Raw genomic sequence first — 16,118 nt, 5'->3', positions numbered from 1 at the left:
TGCTAGTTTGGCAGCCGCTGGGACCGAACGACGGGAGCGTACCCCGCCTTCCTAAGAGGATACATTCTGCCAAATTTCAGAAAGATTGGTAGGGGAGAGCCACTGTACCTATTAGCACTCCTATTTCCCACATCCAGCCAGGCAGGTGATTTCAGATGTGTGGTATTGGGAAATAATTTCTGCATCTATAAAACTGTATGGGCTTTTCTCTAAACTCACTCCTTTCCTTACTCCCCCTCTTCTGTTCTGGGTTTCCTTAAGGCTCCCATTTTTCAACCTGCTGCCTATTCAGAGCCTGCCCATCTAACACTTTTACCATTGTATCTGACTCTTGGTCTTTTACTGTAAGCCCTATGATCTGTTTTAACTTCCTTATCTTTTTGCCCGTACATTAAGTTCTTAGGCCTATTGTGGCATTCACCACCAAAACTTTCACTTTCATGAACTTAAAATATTTTTGCAACATGGTTTTCGGTCTTTGAAATTAGAAAGCCTGTGGATATTCTATAAGGCACTGCAACAATCCAACCATTAGAGAGCAAATACTATTACCATGATGCTTCAGCATGCAAGAGATTAGAATCATAGAATCATAGAATCATAGAATTGGAATAGACCACAAGGGCCATCGAGTCCAACCCCCTGCCAAGCAGGAAACACCATCAGAGCACTCCTGACATATGGTTGTCAAGCCTCTGCTTAAAGACCTCCAAAGTAGGAGACTCCACCACACTCCTTGGCAGCAAATTCCAGTGTCGAACAGCTCTTACTGTCAGGAAGTTCTTCCTAATGTTTAGGTGGAATCTTCTTTCTTGTAGTTTGGATCCATTGCTCCGTGTCCGCTTCTCTGGAGCAGCAGAAAACAACCTTTCTCCCTCCTCTATATGACATCCTTTTATATATTTGAACATGGCTATCATATCACCCCTTAACCTCCTCTTCTCCAGGCTAAACATGCCCAGCTCCCTTAGCCGTTCCTCATAAGGCATCGTTTCCAGGCCTTTGACCATTTTGGTTGCCCTCCTCTGGACACGTTCCAGTTTGTCAGTGTCCTTCTTGAATTGTGGTGCCCAGAACTGGACACAGTACTCCAGGTGAGGTCTGACCAGAGCAGAATACAGTGGCACTATTACTTCCCTTGATCTAGATGCTATACTCCTATTGATGCAGCCCAGAATTGAATTGGCTTTTTTAGCTGCCGCATCACACTGTTGGCTCATGTCAAGTTTGTGGTCAACCAAGACTCCTAGATCCTTTTCACATGTACTGCTCTCAAGCCAGGTGTCACCCATCTTGTATTTGTGCCTCTCATTTTTTTTTGCCCAAGTGCAATACTTTACATTTCTCCCTGTTAAAATTCATCTTGTTTGTTTTGGCCCAGTTCTCTAATCTGTCAAGGTCATTTTGAAGTGTGATCCTGTCCTCTGGGGTGTTAGCCACCCCTCCCAGTTTGGTGTCATCTGCAAATTTGATCAGGATGCCCTTGAGTCCATCATCCAAGTCGTTGATAAAGATGTTGAATAAGATTAGCAACCTAAGGATGGAAAGAAGAAACTGACAGCTGGCATAATAATACCACTAAGTTCTCCAGCTCATATTTGATAGACGATGCATGGATTAACAGTCAAGGCATGTATTCGGCAATCAAATTTGACCTCTGCCACATATGGCATCCTCTGCAGTGTTTCCTGATGGCGGTATGGCAGCCCTTTGCCCATGGTTTTGTCCCACTTTGCCTTACACAACTCGTAGGAGGGAATAGTGTATTTCCATTTGCCTATTATCTCCATTAAAAAAACTAACCAACCCCCAAGGAAAGAGCCCTCACCACCCAGAAAATTCAAGCTTGATCAATCCCACGTGCAATTAAATCAGACAAAAGTGTTGCTCCATTATGAAACAGCTTTTATTTTAAGGTCTATACTTAAGTCAGTTCAGCAGCATTATATTCACAAACAAATGGATTAGTGCCGAGAGTCCTAGCATTATGCATTACCCTGAATGTAGAAGTGCAGTGGTCCGAAGTGGCCAGGCCTGTCCATGGCAACTCTAAAAAGGTCAGAAATCCACAGGCAAACATACTATCTTAAGGAAGTGCCTGAAGCTGTGCTTCTGGGTAAGATAGGTCTTCTTCCAACATCTTGCTCACAAGCCACAGTTGTTGTTTGTAACTAGTCTAATACAGTATGGCTGATAGTACTCCCAATTTCAGCTGCTACATTCCCCCCCCCTCCATCCCAGGCCTATAACAACAAACAACCCACTAGGCCAAGTGCTTGACATCTCCCCCCACCCAACTTTTCCTTGGAGGAAAAAAGATGAAGGTGCCGAACAAAGCACAAATATGCTCCTGTGTTGTCTGTCAAAGGCAAAATTGTGCCCGTCAGTAATGTGCTAGCATTAATCCTTTCCCACGACTGTAGGGATTTCCCCACCGCTCTTGCAAAACAGATGCAGTTAAATGGGACACACCCTTCGTTTAACTAAAATGCGATCCTCAGGAGGTCCAAGTGTTCCAACCCAGCGCCAGCCTCTGGAATAAAGCAATAGCTCCCGAAAAGCACACGGCGATGAAAGATTCAAGATTTCAGCAGCGGGTGCTATTCCAGCAGCACAGCGGTAAAGAACCCGTTGCAAAGGGGTAGAACAATAAAGGCAAAGTTAGGATTTGCCTTGGAACATAGTGATGATTCACATGAAAGTCTGATTTGACTTGCACATGGCAAAAGGCTACATTTCAGATTCCAGTGTTAAACACTGCACCCAATATTAACAGGTGGTGCTTTTGACAGTAAGATGCCAATAAGACCAAGATATCGGTCCCAAATTCAGACAGGAACGGCTGTGAGTTTAATTGTCTTGCACCAAGTAGATGTGCTTAAGCTTTAAGCAATTTACTTTCCAATTTTAAAAGGGTAAAGGAAAGCTGGCAAGATCACAGGTAGCTGCAGAAAGCATGGAAAGCAAACACAAGGTAAATCCTTTATCATTATTTCATGCTAGAGAGAGATGTCACAAGCGAACCATGTTTCCAGAGGCAATGGAAACTCCACGGGCATGTCTTATCAAGCCTCGCTAGCACTCACTGGGAACCCAAATCCCACAATATTCTCACCAATTAGTACCATACCGAAGGCTGTATGCTGTCGAAGGATGGATGAGTCGCTATGCTGGCAATATGTGCCTACAGGCTGCATGGTAGAAGTAGAGTAATATTTCTGAGCTCAAACTTCTGGTTCCCACTGGCTATATTTCCCCCCTAAGGCTAGTGTTATTTGCATGACTTGAGTCAACAGTATTATTCGATAGTTTTAGGAAGGGGAAGGAAGTTACAGTGCTCACACACTATCCAGTATTGTCTGATAATGGAATCCTTCCTGCAACAGTAATGGTACTGATCTGTGATACTACTGTCCACAATAGGAAGATCTTCATCTTTGTAAAATGAATGGATTAGCTTTCTGGATTGGAAGTCTTTTTTCTCCCCCCCTCACCATATTCCTTTAAACCTAGCAGGACAAAAAACACACAGAGAGAGAGCAAGATCACGGACCTAGGAAAATACAATCCTTCAGACCTTGCACCTGCAAAGTGACTCATACCTGAGACAGGTGTGTGAAAGGTCTCAGCCACAAGCTGTACTTGCACTGATCCTTCCCTCTTGCCATCATGCTTAAGCATCTCCCCCAGCAACTTAAGTCTATTTTAGGATAAGGCTTTACAATATATTCCATTGCACATAAAGCTCCAGTGCCATCATAAATAAGGAAAATAACTCTACATCCTTCTGAAGTGTTACACTAGTCCGCTACATAGTTTTTATGTAAAGTAAGAGCCTCAGAGCAGAAGTCATTACTCTAACTAGCTGCTCCTTCAAACAGTCAAGTCCTGCTGCCTGCACTGAGTGTCGTGTCCAAGTCGGCCATTCCAGCTAATAGCGGTGAAGGCAGGTCAGCTCCTTTAGCCCAGAGACTGCGTGGATGCATTTTGCTTGCAGTGTAGTTATCATGGGTCTGACTTGCAGGGGACAGTTCTCCGCTTGGAGCTGTAGAAGTCTGGAAAAGAGCAGAAGGACAAATTGAACATGCCAGCCAAGGGAGTGTCAGTGTGAGTGCCTGGGAGATATTCATTCATACCCAAGAGCAGTCTGCTCAGAGACTGCAAGGCAATCACCAGCCAAGATCCTGGAGTTCCCAACACAACCGTAACTGCACAATTCTATGAATGTTTACCCAGAAGTTCCATGGTATTCAAGTGAGCTTACTTCAAGGTCCCACTTTACAACTTGAGAGTCATGTACATGAAGGAGTGCCTTGCCAGCCCATGGTTTAAGACAGGCTTCCTCAACCTCGGCCCTCTAGATGTTTTTGGCCTGCAACTCCCATGATCCCTAGCTAGCAGGACCAGTGGTCAGGGATGATGGGAATTGTAGTCTCAAAACATCTGGAGGGCAGAGGTTGAGGAAGCCTGGTTTAAGATTTGCAGGACAGACCGTGCTGGTGATCTTTGTCAACAACGGTGCTTTGTTTGGTTGGTGCAATGCTCTCAATCATGGCAGCTTAGCTGTGGAATTCCCTCCTAGCAGATATTTCCATGTCCTGTTATTGGTTTTTCACTTGTCAGCTGAAGACCATCAATATGACTACTGGTTGCATTCTGCTGGATTCTTTGCTACTGAAGTTTTAAGAGATAGTTACTAAATGTGACTGTTTGGTTTAAACTTCTATAGCTATGTGTTCAATTTTATTTTAAATGTTCGACCGCATCCTGAGAACCTTCAGGATGAAGGGTTGGTTTAAAATAGAGTATTTTATTTTTTAAAAGGGGGGGGGGCGTATAAGAAAACGTCCTCTTAAAGTGATGACAAGACAATCAAAATTCCCAATATCAAATTCCAATTTTGAGCTCAGGTTCAGAATTCAACTGGTGAATTTGAAACAAATGCAATTTCACAAAAGTGAAATCCACATCCAGGGCAGCTTTGGCCATTACCAGTAATTCTACCCTCCTCTCTGCAAATGTAAACACGGAAGACAAACAAAGCTGGCAGCTCCTTACCTTTGATAGTTGTCTGCTTTCGCTTGGAAGACTTGCGAGCCTCAAAGCCCACTTGCGTTGGCCTGTCTGTCTTTGTGTGCATCTTGAGAAGCACTGGGGAGGAGCTCAAGCTCTTTTCACCGGCACAACTGTTCTCCTTTGTGGGGCTCAGCAGATCTTGAGAAGGCATCCTGCTTAGATGCGAGACCTTTTCCCATTTATAGTCCCCTTCAAGTGGAGTTTCCGATTCAAAGTCAAAGTTCCACTTCTGCTGAGCCTCCTCCAGCTGGGCCTTCATCAAGGACTGGAAGTCCTTTTGAAGCTGGTCATGATCGACTGGTCCAAAGAGGTTTTTGCAAAGCTTCCTGCTGCAGGGAGACCGAAGGAGGTTGCCCTTAGACAGAGGCATGTTTCCAGCTAGGAGAAATACAAGCGAATGTTTTAAGGAAAGTTACAACAGGCAACTTATAACTGCTATAAATTAACAATAAAACTTATAAATCAATTCAGCAAGTAAAATAAATTGATTAAAAAGAAATTTAAGTGCCATGGCAAAGCTAATTTTACTAGGTCAAAAGCTTGGCAAAAATATCAGCATTGACATCACAATGAAAGGCCTTCAAGGTGGAAGCAAGACGAGCCTCCAGGGGAGGAAATGTTGTAGCTTGGTTCCAATACAGAAGAGACCCTGTCCCAAGTCACTGACCAACCACACCTCCTAATGGTGGCAAGACCAGCAGCAAGGCCTAATCAAAAGAACTCAACAGCATAATGTTTATATGTGTTAACTGTTAATTGTTACTAATTTTTAGTGTTATGTTTCAGCAAGCATATGTCTTATTATGTACTGTTACTGTGTTACTATATTTTCCATAAACTGCTTCAAGCACAGATTTGTGAAAAATGCAGTACATACCGTATTTTTCGCCCTATAGGATGCACTTTTCCCCCTCCAAAAATGAAGGGGAAATGTGTGTGCGTCCTATGGGGCGAATGCAGGCTGTCACTGAAGCCTGGAGAGCGAGAGGGGTCGGTGCGCACCGACCCCTCTCGCTCTCCAGGCTTCAGGAAGCTGTCCGCTAGCCATGGGAGACGCAGCTCTCCCACGGCTAGCAGAGAGCTTGCCTGCACCCAGAAGCTTGGGGCGCGCTGAGCTCAGCACGCGCCAAGCTTCGGGCTTCGTGCAGCCTGTTCTGGGGGCTGGGGTCGGGGGAAGCTCGGGCTTCCCCCCGTGCCAGCCCCGCACCTGGGGGGGGAATTAAAAAAAAATTCTTTATTTCCCCCCCAAAAAACTAGGTGTGTCCTATGGGCTGGTGCGTCCTATGTGGCGAAAAATACAGTATATAAAAGGACCACGGCAATTTTTAATGAAGTGAGAATCAAGCGGACTGAGTGAAGTGGTGCATGTGCGATTGTGTATGTGGTGGTTGAGTGCTTAGAATAGTTCCTGTGTAGAGTGAATGTATAGGTGACTGCTATTGTTGGCATCAGAGTTGTCTTGAGAGACAATAAAGTACACCTCCAGGGCTGAAGCCATGACTGTATCGAGCTTTTTTGGTTAACAGTTATGAATTTTTAACTGTTAATTAGGCATTCTTAGTCACTTTACTTATGTACATTGTTTAGATATATATTTGGTTACAAAACTCCAAATGAAGAATTATGATGGTGGTGGTGATTAGGAATATTGTTTACTTTTGAATAAGGAATTTGTATTCTATTTGATTCCTTTTTGTTGGGAGATTTCAGTTGACATTAAGAAGTAGCAAATAAATTGAATATATAAACCAACAATTGAATATATAAACCAACAAGTTGGGCCCAACGGTTTTAACAGTCCTTACCTTGGAGAGAACTGAGCAACATAAAACTAGGGATGGAATCTGTAGGGAAATTCTCTGCCAGGAGAACATCATTCAGATGACGTTTGAAACTGCTAAGGATTCCTCTGAGTAACTGCCAACGTCACCAAGAAAGGTGCTCTTTGCACTGTACACACAAGCCTCATCATCCCTACCCTTTGAACCACACCTTCAACCAAGAAGAAAGCTACCCAATAGCTACATGTAGTAGAGCTCCTTGGAGATTAAAAAGGGGTTGCAAGCCAAGATCTAGTTGGCGGTGTTCCATTTTTAGTACTCCCTTTCTCCCACATAATTATTTCCATGCAGTCATCCATCAGACAACTCATTAAATTAGGAAAGCATTGCCACAGCAGTTATCACTGGGCACATTGAACACACTCAAGGAGGCGGTCCCATGTTTTCCATGAACAGCACTTGCAGTTTTATGGTTGGCCTAACCAGCATGAGTTTGACTAAACTGCGGGAGGCAGTGGAAGACAGAAGTGCCTGGCGTGCTCTGGTCCATGGGGTCATGAAGAGTCAGACACGACTAAACAACAACAACGTGAAGCAGAATCTTCCACATCAGATCTTTCCACTATTTATTCATCCCCTCCAGACAATTGGATGCAGGTGAACTGCGTTGCATAAAAGTGTCTGTTTTGTCAGTTTGTACGCACTCATTCCAAATGATAGTTTCTGTACAGAATCTTGATTGTGTTGGTTGTTAGTTATGCTTTTAAATACAGTGGTACCTTGGCTTAAGAACAGCTTAGTTTATGAACAACGTGGAGAAAAGAACGCTGCAAACCCGGAAGTAGGTGTTTTGGTTTGTGAACTTTGCCTTGGAAGCAGAACATGTTGAGTGTGTCCCATTTGTAAATTGAGTCCCCCCGCTGCATGGGAAAGCACACCTTGGTTTAGGAGCGCTTTGGTTTAAGAATGGATTTCCAGAACAGCTTCAGTTCGTAAACCAAGGTACCACTGTACTGATATGAGACCTAATAAAAGAGCCTAGGTGTACCCTGAACATTTGCCCAAATCTGGATGATTCAGAAGGACAGAGTCAGAACCCAATCTTGATATAGAAAATGCACCCACAGTTGTGTTGGTACAGTCCTAGGATGGCCAAGTACCTCTTAAAAAGCACATGGCTGCCCAGGAAGACCTTGAGTTCAGTACAGTATATTGCAAAAGCTGCAATCCTAAACACACTTCCTAGGGCTACGGTCCTCAACATGGCACCTGGGCACTACAGCACCTTCAGACCCAAGCCCTCACCCCAACTCTAAAATGTTTTGGTTTTTTTAATTGAGTGGGATTGGGGAAGTTGCCTCCTTTTTCTGTGCTTTATTTTGGGAGGGAGGGTGTAGATGTTTTGCCTGTTTGGGAGAGGCTTCTGAGCATTACCAGTTCTTCTGTGAAATTGGTGTTTTTTGTTGCCAAGAATTGTTTTAGATCTCCAGCCTTGAAAAGCTGGGGAGCAAGCTGCATTGAATGCAGTGTGACTTTCTCGCATGTTAACGTGCATGAAAGATTGCACTGTTCATGTACTTTTAGCACTGAATGTGGCCAAACACCACCTGCTGTGCGTATGCAGTACAGAACTAGCTACAATTTACAATAAAATGTTAAGTCACCAGCTGCTAATGGACTTGGGCATCACAGACTCATAGGCGCCGACTCCATGGGGCTTGAGGGGGCTCGAGCCCCCTCAAAAAAATTTTTGGGGGGGCTCAGCCCCCCCCAATAATCTTGGGCGGGCGCCCTTCCACCAGAGCGCCGCCGCCGTCCCCCGCCTCCTCCCCACCTGCTCGTTCGCCAGCCAGCCAGCCGCGCGCCCTAATCGGAGAGCCCCGGCCAAGGGAATCCCAGCCAAGGCACTGCCGGAAATCCCGCGAGAACAGGGGAATCCCGACTGGCCACACCTCCCAGCCAGCCAATCGGCTGGCTGGGGGGGCGTGGCTTGCCCGATTTAGGGCCGGAGCCACTTTATTTGCATATTCATGAGCTTATTTATTATTCATGAGCTTTCCCGGGCCCCCCCAATATTTTTTCTAAGTCCGCGTCCCTGCACAGACTGTTCAGGATTCAACACACACACACACACACACACGTGTAGATCTGTACAGTTGAGTTGGGGTGCCTGGCTTCATCAAATCTGATGCCTTTGGCCCACATAATCTTAGCATTTTGACCTTTGCCCTGCCCCCCTTTCATCCATCCACATTGCAGACAAAGCTGATCTCAAGGCCATCAAGGGAGACAGAGTTTCCATCAATACAAGGCCCTCCCACACCATCATCACACATTTTCTCTAGTGCTGAATGGCATTAGTGAGAGACAGAATGCAGCCAAATAATGACCCATCTTGACATCACACTGTAGATCAATTTAAGCGTCTTGCGTGAAGTCACCTCTAAGGTTTACGGCGCATGCACACATTTGGGTTTATAAGGTTTTGGGTTACCAGGATGCTTCAGTGGACTGTGTTTTGTCTAGAGAGTATATTTCCAGACCACCACCACCTACACTGGCCAATGTGTTTGCAAGGCTGCCTTTCCTCCAGTGTTCAGGCTTGGGAAGAGGCAAAGAGGTTAAAAATAGCAGCAGCCTTCATGCTCTCTTTATAAACAGCTATGCTGAATGACATCATTGAGAGGTTTAGGCATACCAGAACAAGTCCTGGCAGGTAGCGTGGCTGCCGAGGGCAGGCCTCAACTTGATATCTTGTTAAGTTGCCACTTCAGGCCACTGGAGCAGAGTGCCCACAAGGCACCTTTAGTTCCCTCAGCTGCTCACCCTGCAAAAGTTGGTGCCATGCAAGTTCTGAACTGCTTCTTCCTCTTGGTGAGAGAGAAGAGTCAAGGCTATTTCTGTGATCACAATAACTGCAGCAGTCTTAAACACATTGAGTTTTAAATATTTATTTCATTTAATTATTATAACATGGAATATATGCTCTAAAGTATACAGAATATACAGTATAAGATACTACACTGATAAAATTCCCATTTTCCATTCTGTGTCTATCTCATTCTATTGTCACTTCCCTCCACCACAGCTCGACATCCTTTGATATATATTGAACTAGTCATTGCGTTATATATATTGGTTACTTTGGCTCTCAAAACCCTCTTGCAACACTTTTTTCACACCTGTATGAAGTTAGTCCATGCCTATCAATAAATTCGTTTTGGAATGATGTTTTGTCATATTCTTCTAAGCAATTCCATTCCTTAAGTTTTTGATTCGAGTGAAGTCTAATGGCTGCTGTCATTTTAGCCAATTCTATGAATTCACATAGTTTGTTAACTAATCCTCTATTGAGGGGACAGTGTCCCCTTTCCAGTCTTAAACACATTGGATTGCATGCAGACAAACAATTCACTCGCATCACGGAAAAGTGCCACCATGTCTCTAATAAAACCTCCACAAAAGGTTCAAAGAGCAACTTTTGCAGTAGGTTGTCAAACTGAATGCTATGCACATTGGTTCATGCACACACACACACACACACACACACACACACCATAGCTGTCAACCTTTCCTTTTTTTGCGGGAAATTCCCTTATTCTAGTGCCGTTTCCCACTGCTTCGCGCTGCTATCCCGGATTGTTAGATATCCTGTAGACTGTCCCCGGGACAGGTGTGGCTGCCGATCCCTTATTTTCAAAGCTGAAAGTTGACAGCTATGACACACACACACAGTCAGCTAGAAATCAACTCATACAATCCATTTTAAAATGCTTTTCTGGCAGCAACTGCACCCCCAAGGTCCTGAGTCAACCCTGGATGTTAGTTTTCAAAGATATTTCTTATTCACTTCTTACTTGAGATCACAGCTAGAGTTGCTCTGCTGCCATTGCACAGGTGTTACCTTAGACAGCTGCTGGAAAGGACTAGGCATTTGCTCGATTCTGCATTTGGGATGGAGGCTGCAGCTACAAAATCACTGTCTAACAGCTGCTGAAGGCCCATATTTAGCCCACCCAAATCAGCAGTGTCTCCACTTTCTGGCAGCAGCTTTTCAGACGGCAGTCCTTCCCAGCCTTAGGTGGAGGTGCCAGGAAGGGATCCAGAGACCTTCTGCAGACAATACACACTCTCTTTCAGAGGGGCTTGCGCATAAGTCGGCCACCTTACTAAACACAGTGCCGCATTCTAGTATTTCCTATTTATCCTGCAAACATGCTTTGGTGGTTGCCGGTTAAGAGCCAGCCAATCACAATGTAGGTCACCACTGTTGTTGAAACAGTAGCTTAAAAACCCTGCGCGTAGTTCAGAGGAACGTCTCTCGCAGTTGCAAAACAATCCCGACCGCTTGGTGGCCCGTCTCGCTGGCGATCAGCTGCTCCGCCTGCCGGGCACAGGGTGAGCTCGGGCTCCTTCGGCCCCCAAGGCTGGAGCAAAGCAAACAGGACTTGCTTATCGTAATAGGAGGAGCCCAGGAGGTGTGCGAGACGCTCGCGGCGCTCGCCCCGGGATTACGTCATCTGGCACCACAGCAGCTGCGTCACGTGCCGCGCTGTGGGGGAGGGAGGGGGAGGGGGAAGTTGCGAAATCGCGCTTGCCACACAGACCTAGTTCTGCCACAGGCAGGGAAACAAACACGGCCCCCAGACAACTTACTACGGCCCCGCCTCGCCGCCCCCTCCAACGAGCATCCGGCGGATTGGGGGCCGGTTTCAAGGCGCTTCCTTCCACCTACCCCCCAAAAAAGAGAAAAAGAGGGGGGTGAGAACCACAGCAGTTGGCAAAAGCTCATATTTGGCGATTTGGGCTCAAAAAGGCGGGGGGGGGGAATCCCACCCCGAGAAGCTGTTTCGGGGGGGGCACGCCTTTTTAGGAGGGAAAAAGTGGCTGGGAACACACAGCAGTTCGCAAAAGCGCGCTTCGGCTGCTCAAGAACTGCTCCTCTAGCGTGGTTTTTTTTGGGGGGGGTGAGGAAGATGTGGGGTTTTTTTTGTTTTCCTCCTCCCCACCGAGGTCTCTTTCCAGCCGCTTCCTCCTCCTCCTCCTGCAGCGCAGCGTCGGGTTTGCGCGCGCCTCTTTCAAAGCGGCGTAATGGGGCTGAGTGACGCTCCTGTGAGCACAACAAGCACAAAAATAAAACTCGGCTTGGGAACAAGGAGTTCCCGGCCCGAGAGAACAGAACATCGGGGCGGGCTGGGCGGAGAGTCAAAAATCAGCTCGTGCGCGTCTTGCAAGTTCCACCCAGGCGGGGCTTCTCCTCCCCCCCCCCGCCTCTTCCTGTCTTCAGGCTCGGCGAGCGAAGCGAAAACCCGCAGCCTCCTCTCTTTTTTACCCCCTACTATAGGAAAGGCAGCCCCGCCGGGAACACTCGAGGGCTTGGCCTGGCGCTCTTACATCAGCCCCGGCGGGGAGCGAGCGAGCGACTGCCACTGAGTCACAGCCGCCGCCTGACTACCTCCCCCCCCCGCAAAGCCGAGCGGTAGTCGCCGCCTCCTGCAAGCCGGGACATGCCCCGGCAGGCTCTCCTGGCCGTGCAAAGTCACCGTCCGGCTGCCGGCTCGACAGCGCCCCCTCTCGCAAGGCGCAGGAAGGGCCCGCAAAGGGCTTGGGCTGCGTGGGGCATCGCCATTACCCAAGCGGTGCGATGAAGCCCAGATCCTTTCATGGTCCTAAGGTGCTCTCCCTTCTCTCTGCCCCACCCCGCGCCCTCTCCAAATGTTCACCCTCGCTTCCAAAGGTTGCTTTGCAAGGCCCTCCTGCTCCTTGCGCCGAGCGGGGCCCGAGACTTCTGCCCGGACAGCTCTCCAGCCGCTACCTGACTCAGACAGACAAACAGGCACCTCCCTGCAAAGGCGCACAGATATAAAGTATCTCGTCATCCAGCAAAACAATGTACCGCTTCCTCACCCGCACTGGCCGCTCCGCGCTTCTTTTGGGGAGCGTCAGTCTGCTCATCTGTCAACAACTGATTAGTAGTAGGCGTAGCACCTACCCGAGACGTTTTTGGTTTCGGTGTGCATGATCAGTGCTGGTTACGCGCAAGCGCATCCCTGCCCCTCTCCCCTCCCGTTAAGCGCTCAGGTTGTGGCCCCCGAGTCTTCAGGAACAGGGTGACATACATAAGCAACACGCAAATCCGAACAAACAATGCCGTCGTGTTTGGACAGCGAGCGGAGGAGTCGCCAGGCTCCTCCGATTGCGATGGACAGCACCGCCATCGCGCACTTCGGGGAGGTGCACGTACCCCCAAAACCGACCGAACCCTTTTTAAGGGTCCCCTGTCCATCTCCTCTCGTGAGCAGGTGGGAGAATTCCGAGGTGAAGTCGAAAAGCCACGCCGAAGCTCTCCAGGCTGTCTAAGGGAGTGGCTAGAGATGGAAAGAACAGGTGGCTCAAGGGATGAAGAGGAAAGGCGACGTCTCCTGGACGCTGGGAAACGAAAGAAGGGTGGGGAGCGAAAGAGAATCCCCCCCACCCCAGACGGGGTCAGGGCTGGTCCACTAATATTTCCCCACCCGGGGACAAAACACGAGATCTTCGACGTTACACAAGGTGGATGAGGGTGAGCAGGGAGTAAGAAGCCGGGATGCGCTCTCTCCCTCCGCAGCATAGCTGACCTCCGCAAATAAGGATGAAAGGAAAAAATCCCAGGCGGAGCGAAGATCGAAGGACATCAAGGGAGGAAGCGAGGGGGCTGCCACCTCCGAAATGGGGCTAGGGTGGGAGACAACGACGCAGTTTCTCCATCACAATCACGGATAAATGTTCCTGTTTCCGATACCTTAAATATTTCCCATGCACGTTACAATGCCCCCCTCCCCCTACTCAGCATTGAGAGCTGCCCAAGACCCTCCGGCTCCCAGACGGGAGAAAGCAGCGCTCACCTCTCTCTCTCTCTCTCGCTGCCGTCCTTCGCTCGGAGGCGCCCTCTGCTCTCGGTAGCTCTGAGCGTAGCAGCTCCCGGCAGGACTACATAAAGCCTTTCCAAGACTCCGCCCCCTCTCGTGAAGGGGCGGGGCCTCGCGCCTCTCTTCCCCGCCTCCGAGGAATTTCCAGAGCGCCTCCTTCCTGGTCTTCGTTGTTGACTGCCTGGGTCCTCGCTTGCACACACGCCCGAAAAGGAATCGCGCCGACGACGAATTCTTCCGCAAAGGTACGCCGGCATCCACGTCTACGAGCACAAAGAGCCGCGGCTCCGACTCGAGGAGCGCGGGGGGGATATGCTGCAAGATGTAAACCGACCGTGTCTCCTCTGCAAAACACCGGGAAGAGTGTCGGCTCGGTTGCGCTTTGTTTCTTAAGCGACTCTTTGTACGTTTTCCCTGCCCAGTATTAACACAGACTGCCGTGTCCTGTGTGGAAAAGCACTCAAAAGTATTTTTAGACATGCCTTGAAAATTTCTGCAAATATGAGCACTTAGAACATCCGCACTCCTTAGGCTGGCCGGCTGGCAGCCAACCAACTAACCAGCCAACCAACCAACCAACCAACTAATCAGCCAACTAACCAACCAACCAACCAACCGACTAACCAACTCACACACCTTTCCTCCCTCCTTCCTCCTAGCGAATTAAAAACTTTTACTCTGAAGCAATGCAGCAGGTGCGGCCAGCCGGCACTGTTCGCCTCATTCTATCTCCAGGTTCTCCCTGCATGGCGTCATCGGCACCAAAGTGCCAGCCTGTAGCCCCCTTCCCACTTTATTCCAGATTTCTCTTGGGGGGGGGGATTCCCCGCAGTTTGGTGTTCTTTTATAATTTCCTGTTGTTAAATAAAAAAATAAAGCAAAAAATAAAAATAAAATAATTTGCTGTTGCTTCAAAGTACCCTCTTTCTATCACACACACAAGCTACTCATGTTGGGTAGAGGCCTTGAGATTAGCTTCAGCTGGAAGTGGAACAGCTCTATTCCTAGGTATCCCCAAAGTCACACGAAGGCTGAAAGGCAACTGTAGATCCACCCACTTTTCTCTTTGTGCATCGCCAAATTGTTGCAGGAGCTCAGCTTAGTTGCTTATTAGGTTTATATCCTGCCTTTTCTCAAAGGAAACCATGGCAACATCAACGCACCCCCTGCTGCCTCCATTTTATCCCCCACAACAACCATGCGAGGAAGGCTGGGCTGAGAGAGAATGACAGGCCCAAGGTCACCCAGTGACCTTCACTGAGTTGGAATCTGAACCCGGGGTCACACTGGGCCTACCAAGGGTTGCCATATTTTGAAGCGCAAAAAAGAGGACACAGTTGCCAAATTCTACTTTTAACTATGGATCGCTATGACGACTCTACCCATGGAAAAGAGGACGTGCCCTGGAAAAAGGGGACATATGGCAATACCCTCAAACCAAGTTAAAATCTGGTTTCCTGAATTCAAATCCATGAAAGGCATTCACACCTGCCATGATAGGCCAATCATGAGGATGGAAAGTTCCAATCATTTGGTTTTGTAGCATTTGTTTTACAGTATATTTTTTCTGTATCAGGTCAATTTTTGTTGTAACATCTAATTGTCTGGAGAATGTACTTTATTTGATACAAGGCTGTGACCCTTGATTTTTTTGTAAGGTACTGTTTTGTTCTCTTCTTTTTGTTTATTTTATTTCATAATTCTTACTGGACTGTTCTTTTAACGTCATAATAAAGTATTGAGATAATCATTCACAAATTACACCTTGGTCATATGAACTTTCAGTGACATGTGAAGATGCTCCACTTCAGGGCTGTTGAGCTACAACTCTAAGGTTGCTAACAACCTGTCTGGAGCCAAATCAGGACCTTTAACAAAGGGAACCACGCATCTGCCCCCCCCCCATATATCAATATTTAACATGGCAGGGCATTGCTAAGCAACATTGTTAGCCACCTGCTTCAAAAGCCTTAGCTGTCTACTTAGTAGGTTGCCACCTTTTGGAGCTAGGCCTCTGCACCTTTATCAGCTGTGTAACAGGCAGAAATCTACCAGGCATAGCTTTCCTCGCTGCTACTATGCACTGGTAGAAAAGACACTTGTTGAAAATCTACATGCCGTGCATCTAGGCCCTCACCTCACTGAGAAAACCCAGCCACAGTTAATTGTATTGTAGCCTTTCCCCTTCAGTATCATTTCCAGAGTGGCCAAAAAAGAAAAAAAAAACGGGTTGGGGGGACAGAGGTTTGCATAAAGTGTATATACTAATTTCTATGAAGAGATGCAATTTTAGAAAGAATTACTGTAATTTAAACGCATCTCACCATAGTGTTGACCTGTGTGACTGCTCAGT

The 16,118-nt window shown here is 47.4% G+C and overlaps 2 protein-coding genes across 7 annotated transcripts in view; both read right to left on the bottom strand.

The window, feature by feature from the left end:
* The window catches only part of RAB44 (RAB44, member RAS oncogene family), a 39,455-nt gene extending 38,547 nt beyond the window's left edge, over positions 1 to 908 (bottom strand). The window contains exon 1 of the mRNA XM_083509382.1: positions 48 to 908. The gene's annotated coding sequence lies outside the window, so the exon portion shown is untranslated. The remainder of the gene's footprint in view (positions 1 to 47) is intronic.
* A 980-nt stretch (positions 909 to 1,888) lies between these two features.
* On the bottom strand, positions 1,889 to 13,827 carry CDKN1A (cyclin dependent kinase inhibitor 1A). Of its 6 annotated transcripts, XM_083509361.1 has the most exons (5): positions 8,959 to 11,898; positions 7,444 to 8,550; positions 6,882 to 7,335; positions 5,059 to 5,454; positions 1,889 to 4,055 (listed from the first exon to the last, which is right to left on the bottom strand). In XM_083509361.1, exons 3-5 carry the CDS (start codon positions 6,901 to 6,903, stop codon positions 4,006 to 4,008), a joined length of 468 nt encoding a protein of 155 aa, XP_083365487.1. In that variant the 5' UTR covers positions 6,904 to 7,335; positions 7,444 to 8,550; positions 8,959 to 11,898; the 3' UTR covers positions 1,889 to 4,005. The 6 variants fall into 6 exon arrangements, with proteins under 6 accessions (XP_083365487.1, XP_083365488.1, XP_083365490.1 ...); XM_083509362.1 differs by lacking the exons at positions 6,882 to 7,335; positions 7,444 to 8,550; positions 8,959 to 11,898 and adding an exon at positions 13,742 to 13,827; XM_083509364.1 differs by lacking the exons at positions 6,882 to 7,335; positions 7,444 to 8,550; positions 8,959 to 11,898 and adding an exon at positions 13,102 to 13,798.
* Between the last annotated feature and the right edge of the window lie 2,291 nt (positions 13,828 to 16,118).

Source organism: Podarcis liolepis, assembly GCF_965112155.1.
Source record: "Podarcis liolepis genome assembly, chromosome: 6".
Taxonomy (NCBI): domain Eukaryota; kingdom Metazoa; phylum Chordata; class Lepidosauria; order Squamata; family Lacertidae; genus Podarcis; species Podarcis liolepis.
This window is presented reverse-complemented; position numbering and strand designations above follow the sequence as displayed.

Bases quoted from the DNA above. Each gene is read 5' to 3' on its own strand.
- CDKN1A (XM_083509360.1), bottom strand. From the start codon at position 12,877: ATGCACACCGAAACCAAAAACGTCTCGG. The intron at 5,455-12,849 runs GTAGGTGCTACG...TATTTCTCCTAG, and splicing joins CGAAACCAAAAACGTCTCGG to CTGGAAACATGCCTCTGTCT. The intron at 4,056-5,058 runs GTAAGGAGCTGC...GCTCTTTTCCAG, and splicing joins AAAGCAGACAACTATCAAAG to ACTTCTACAGCTCCAAGCGG.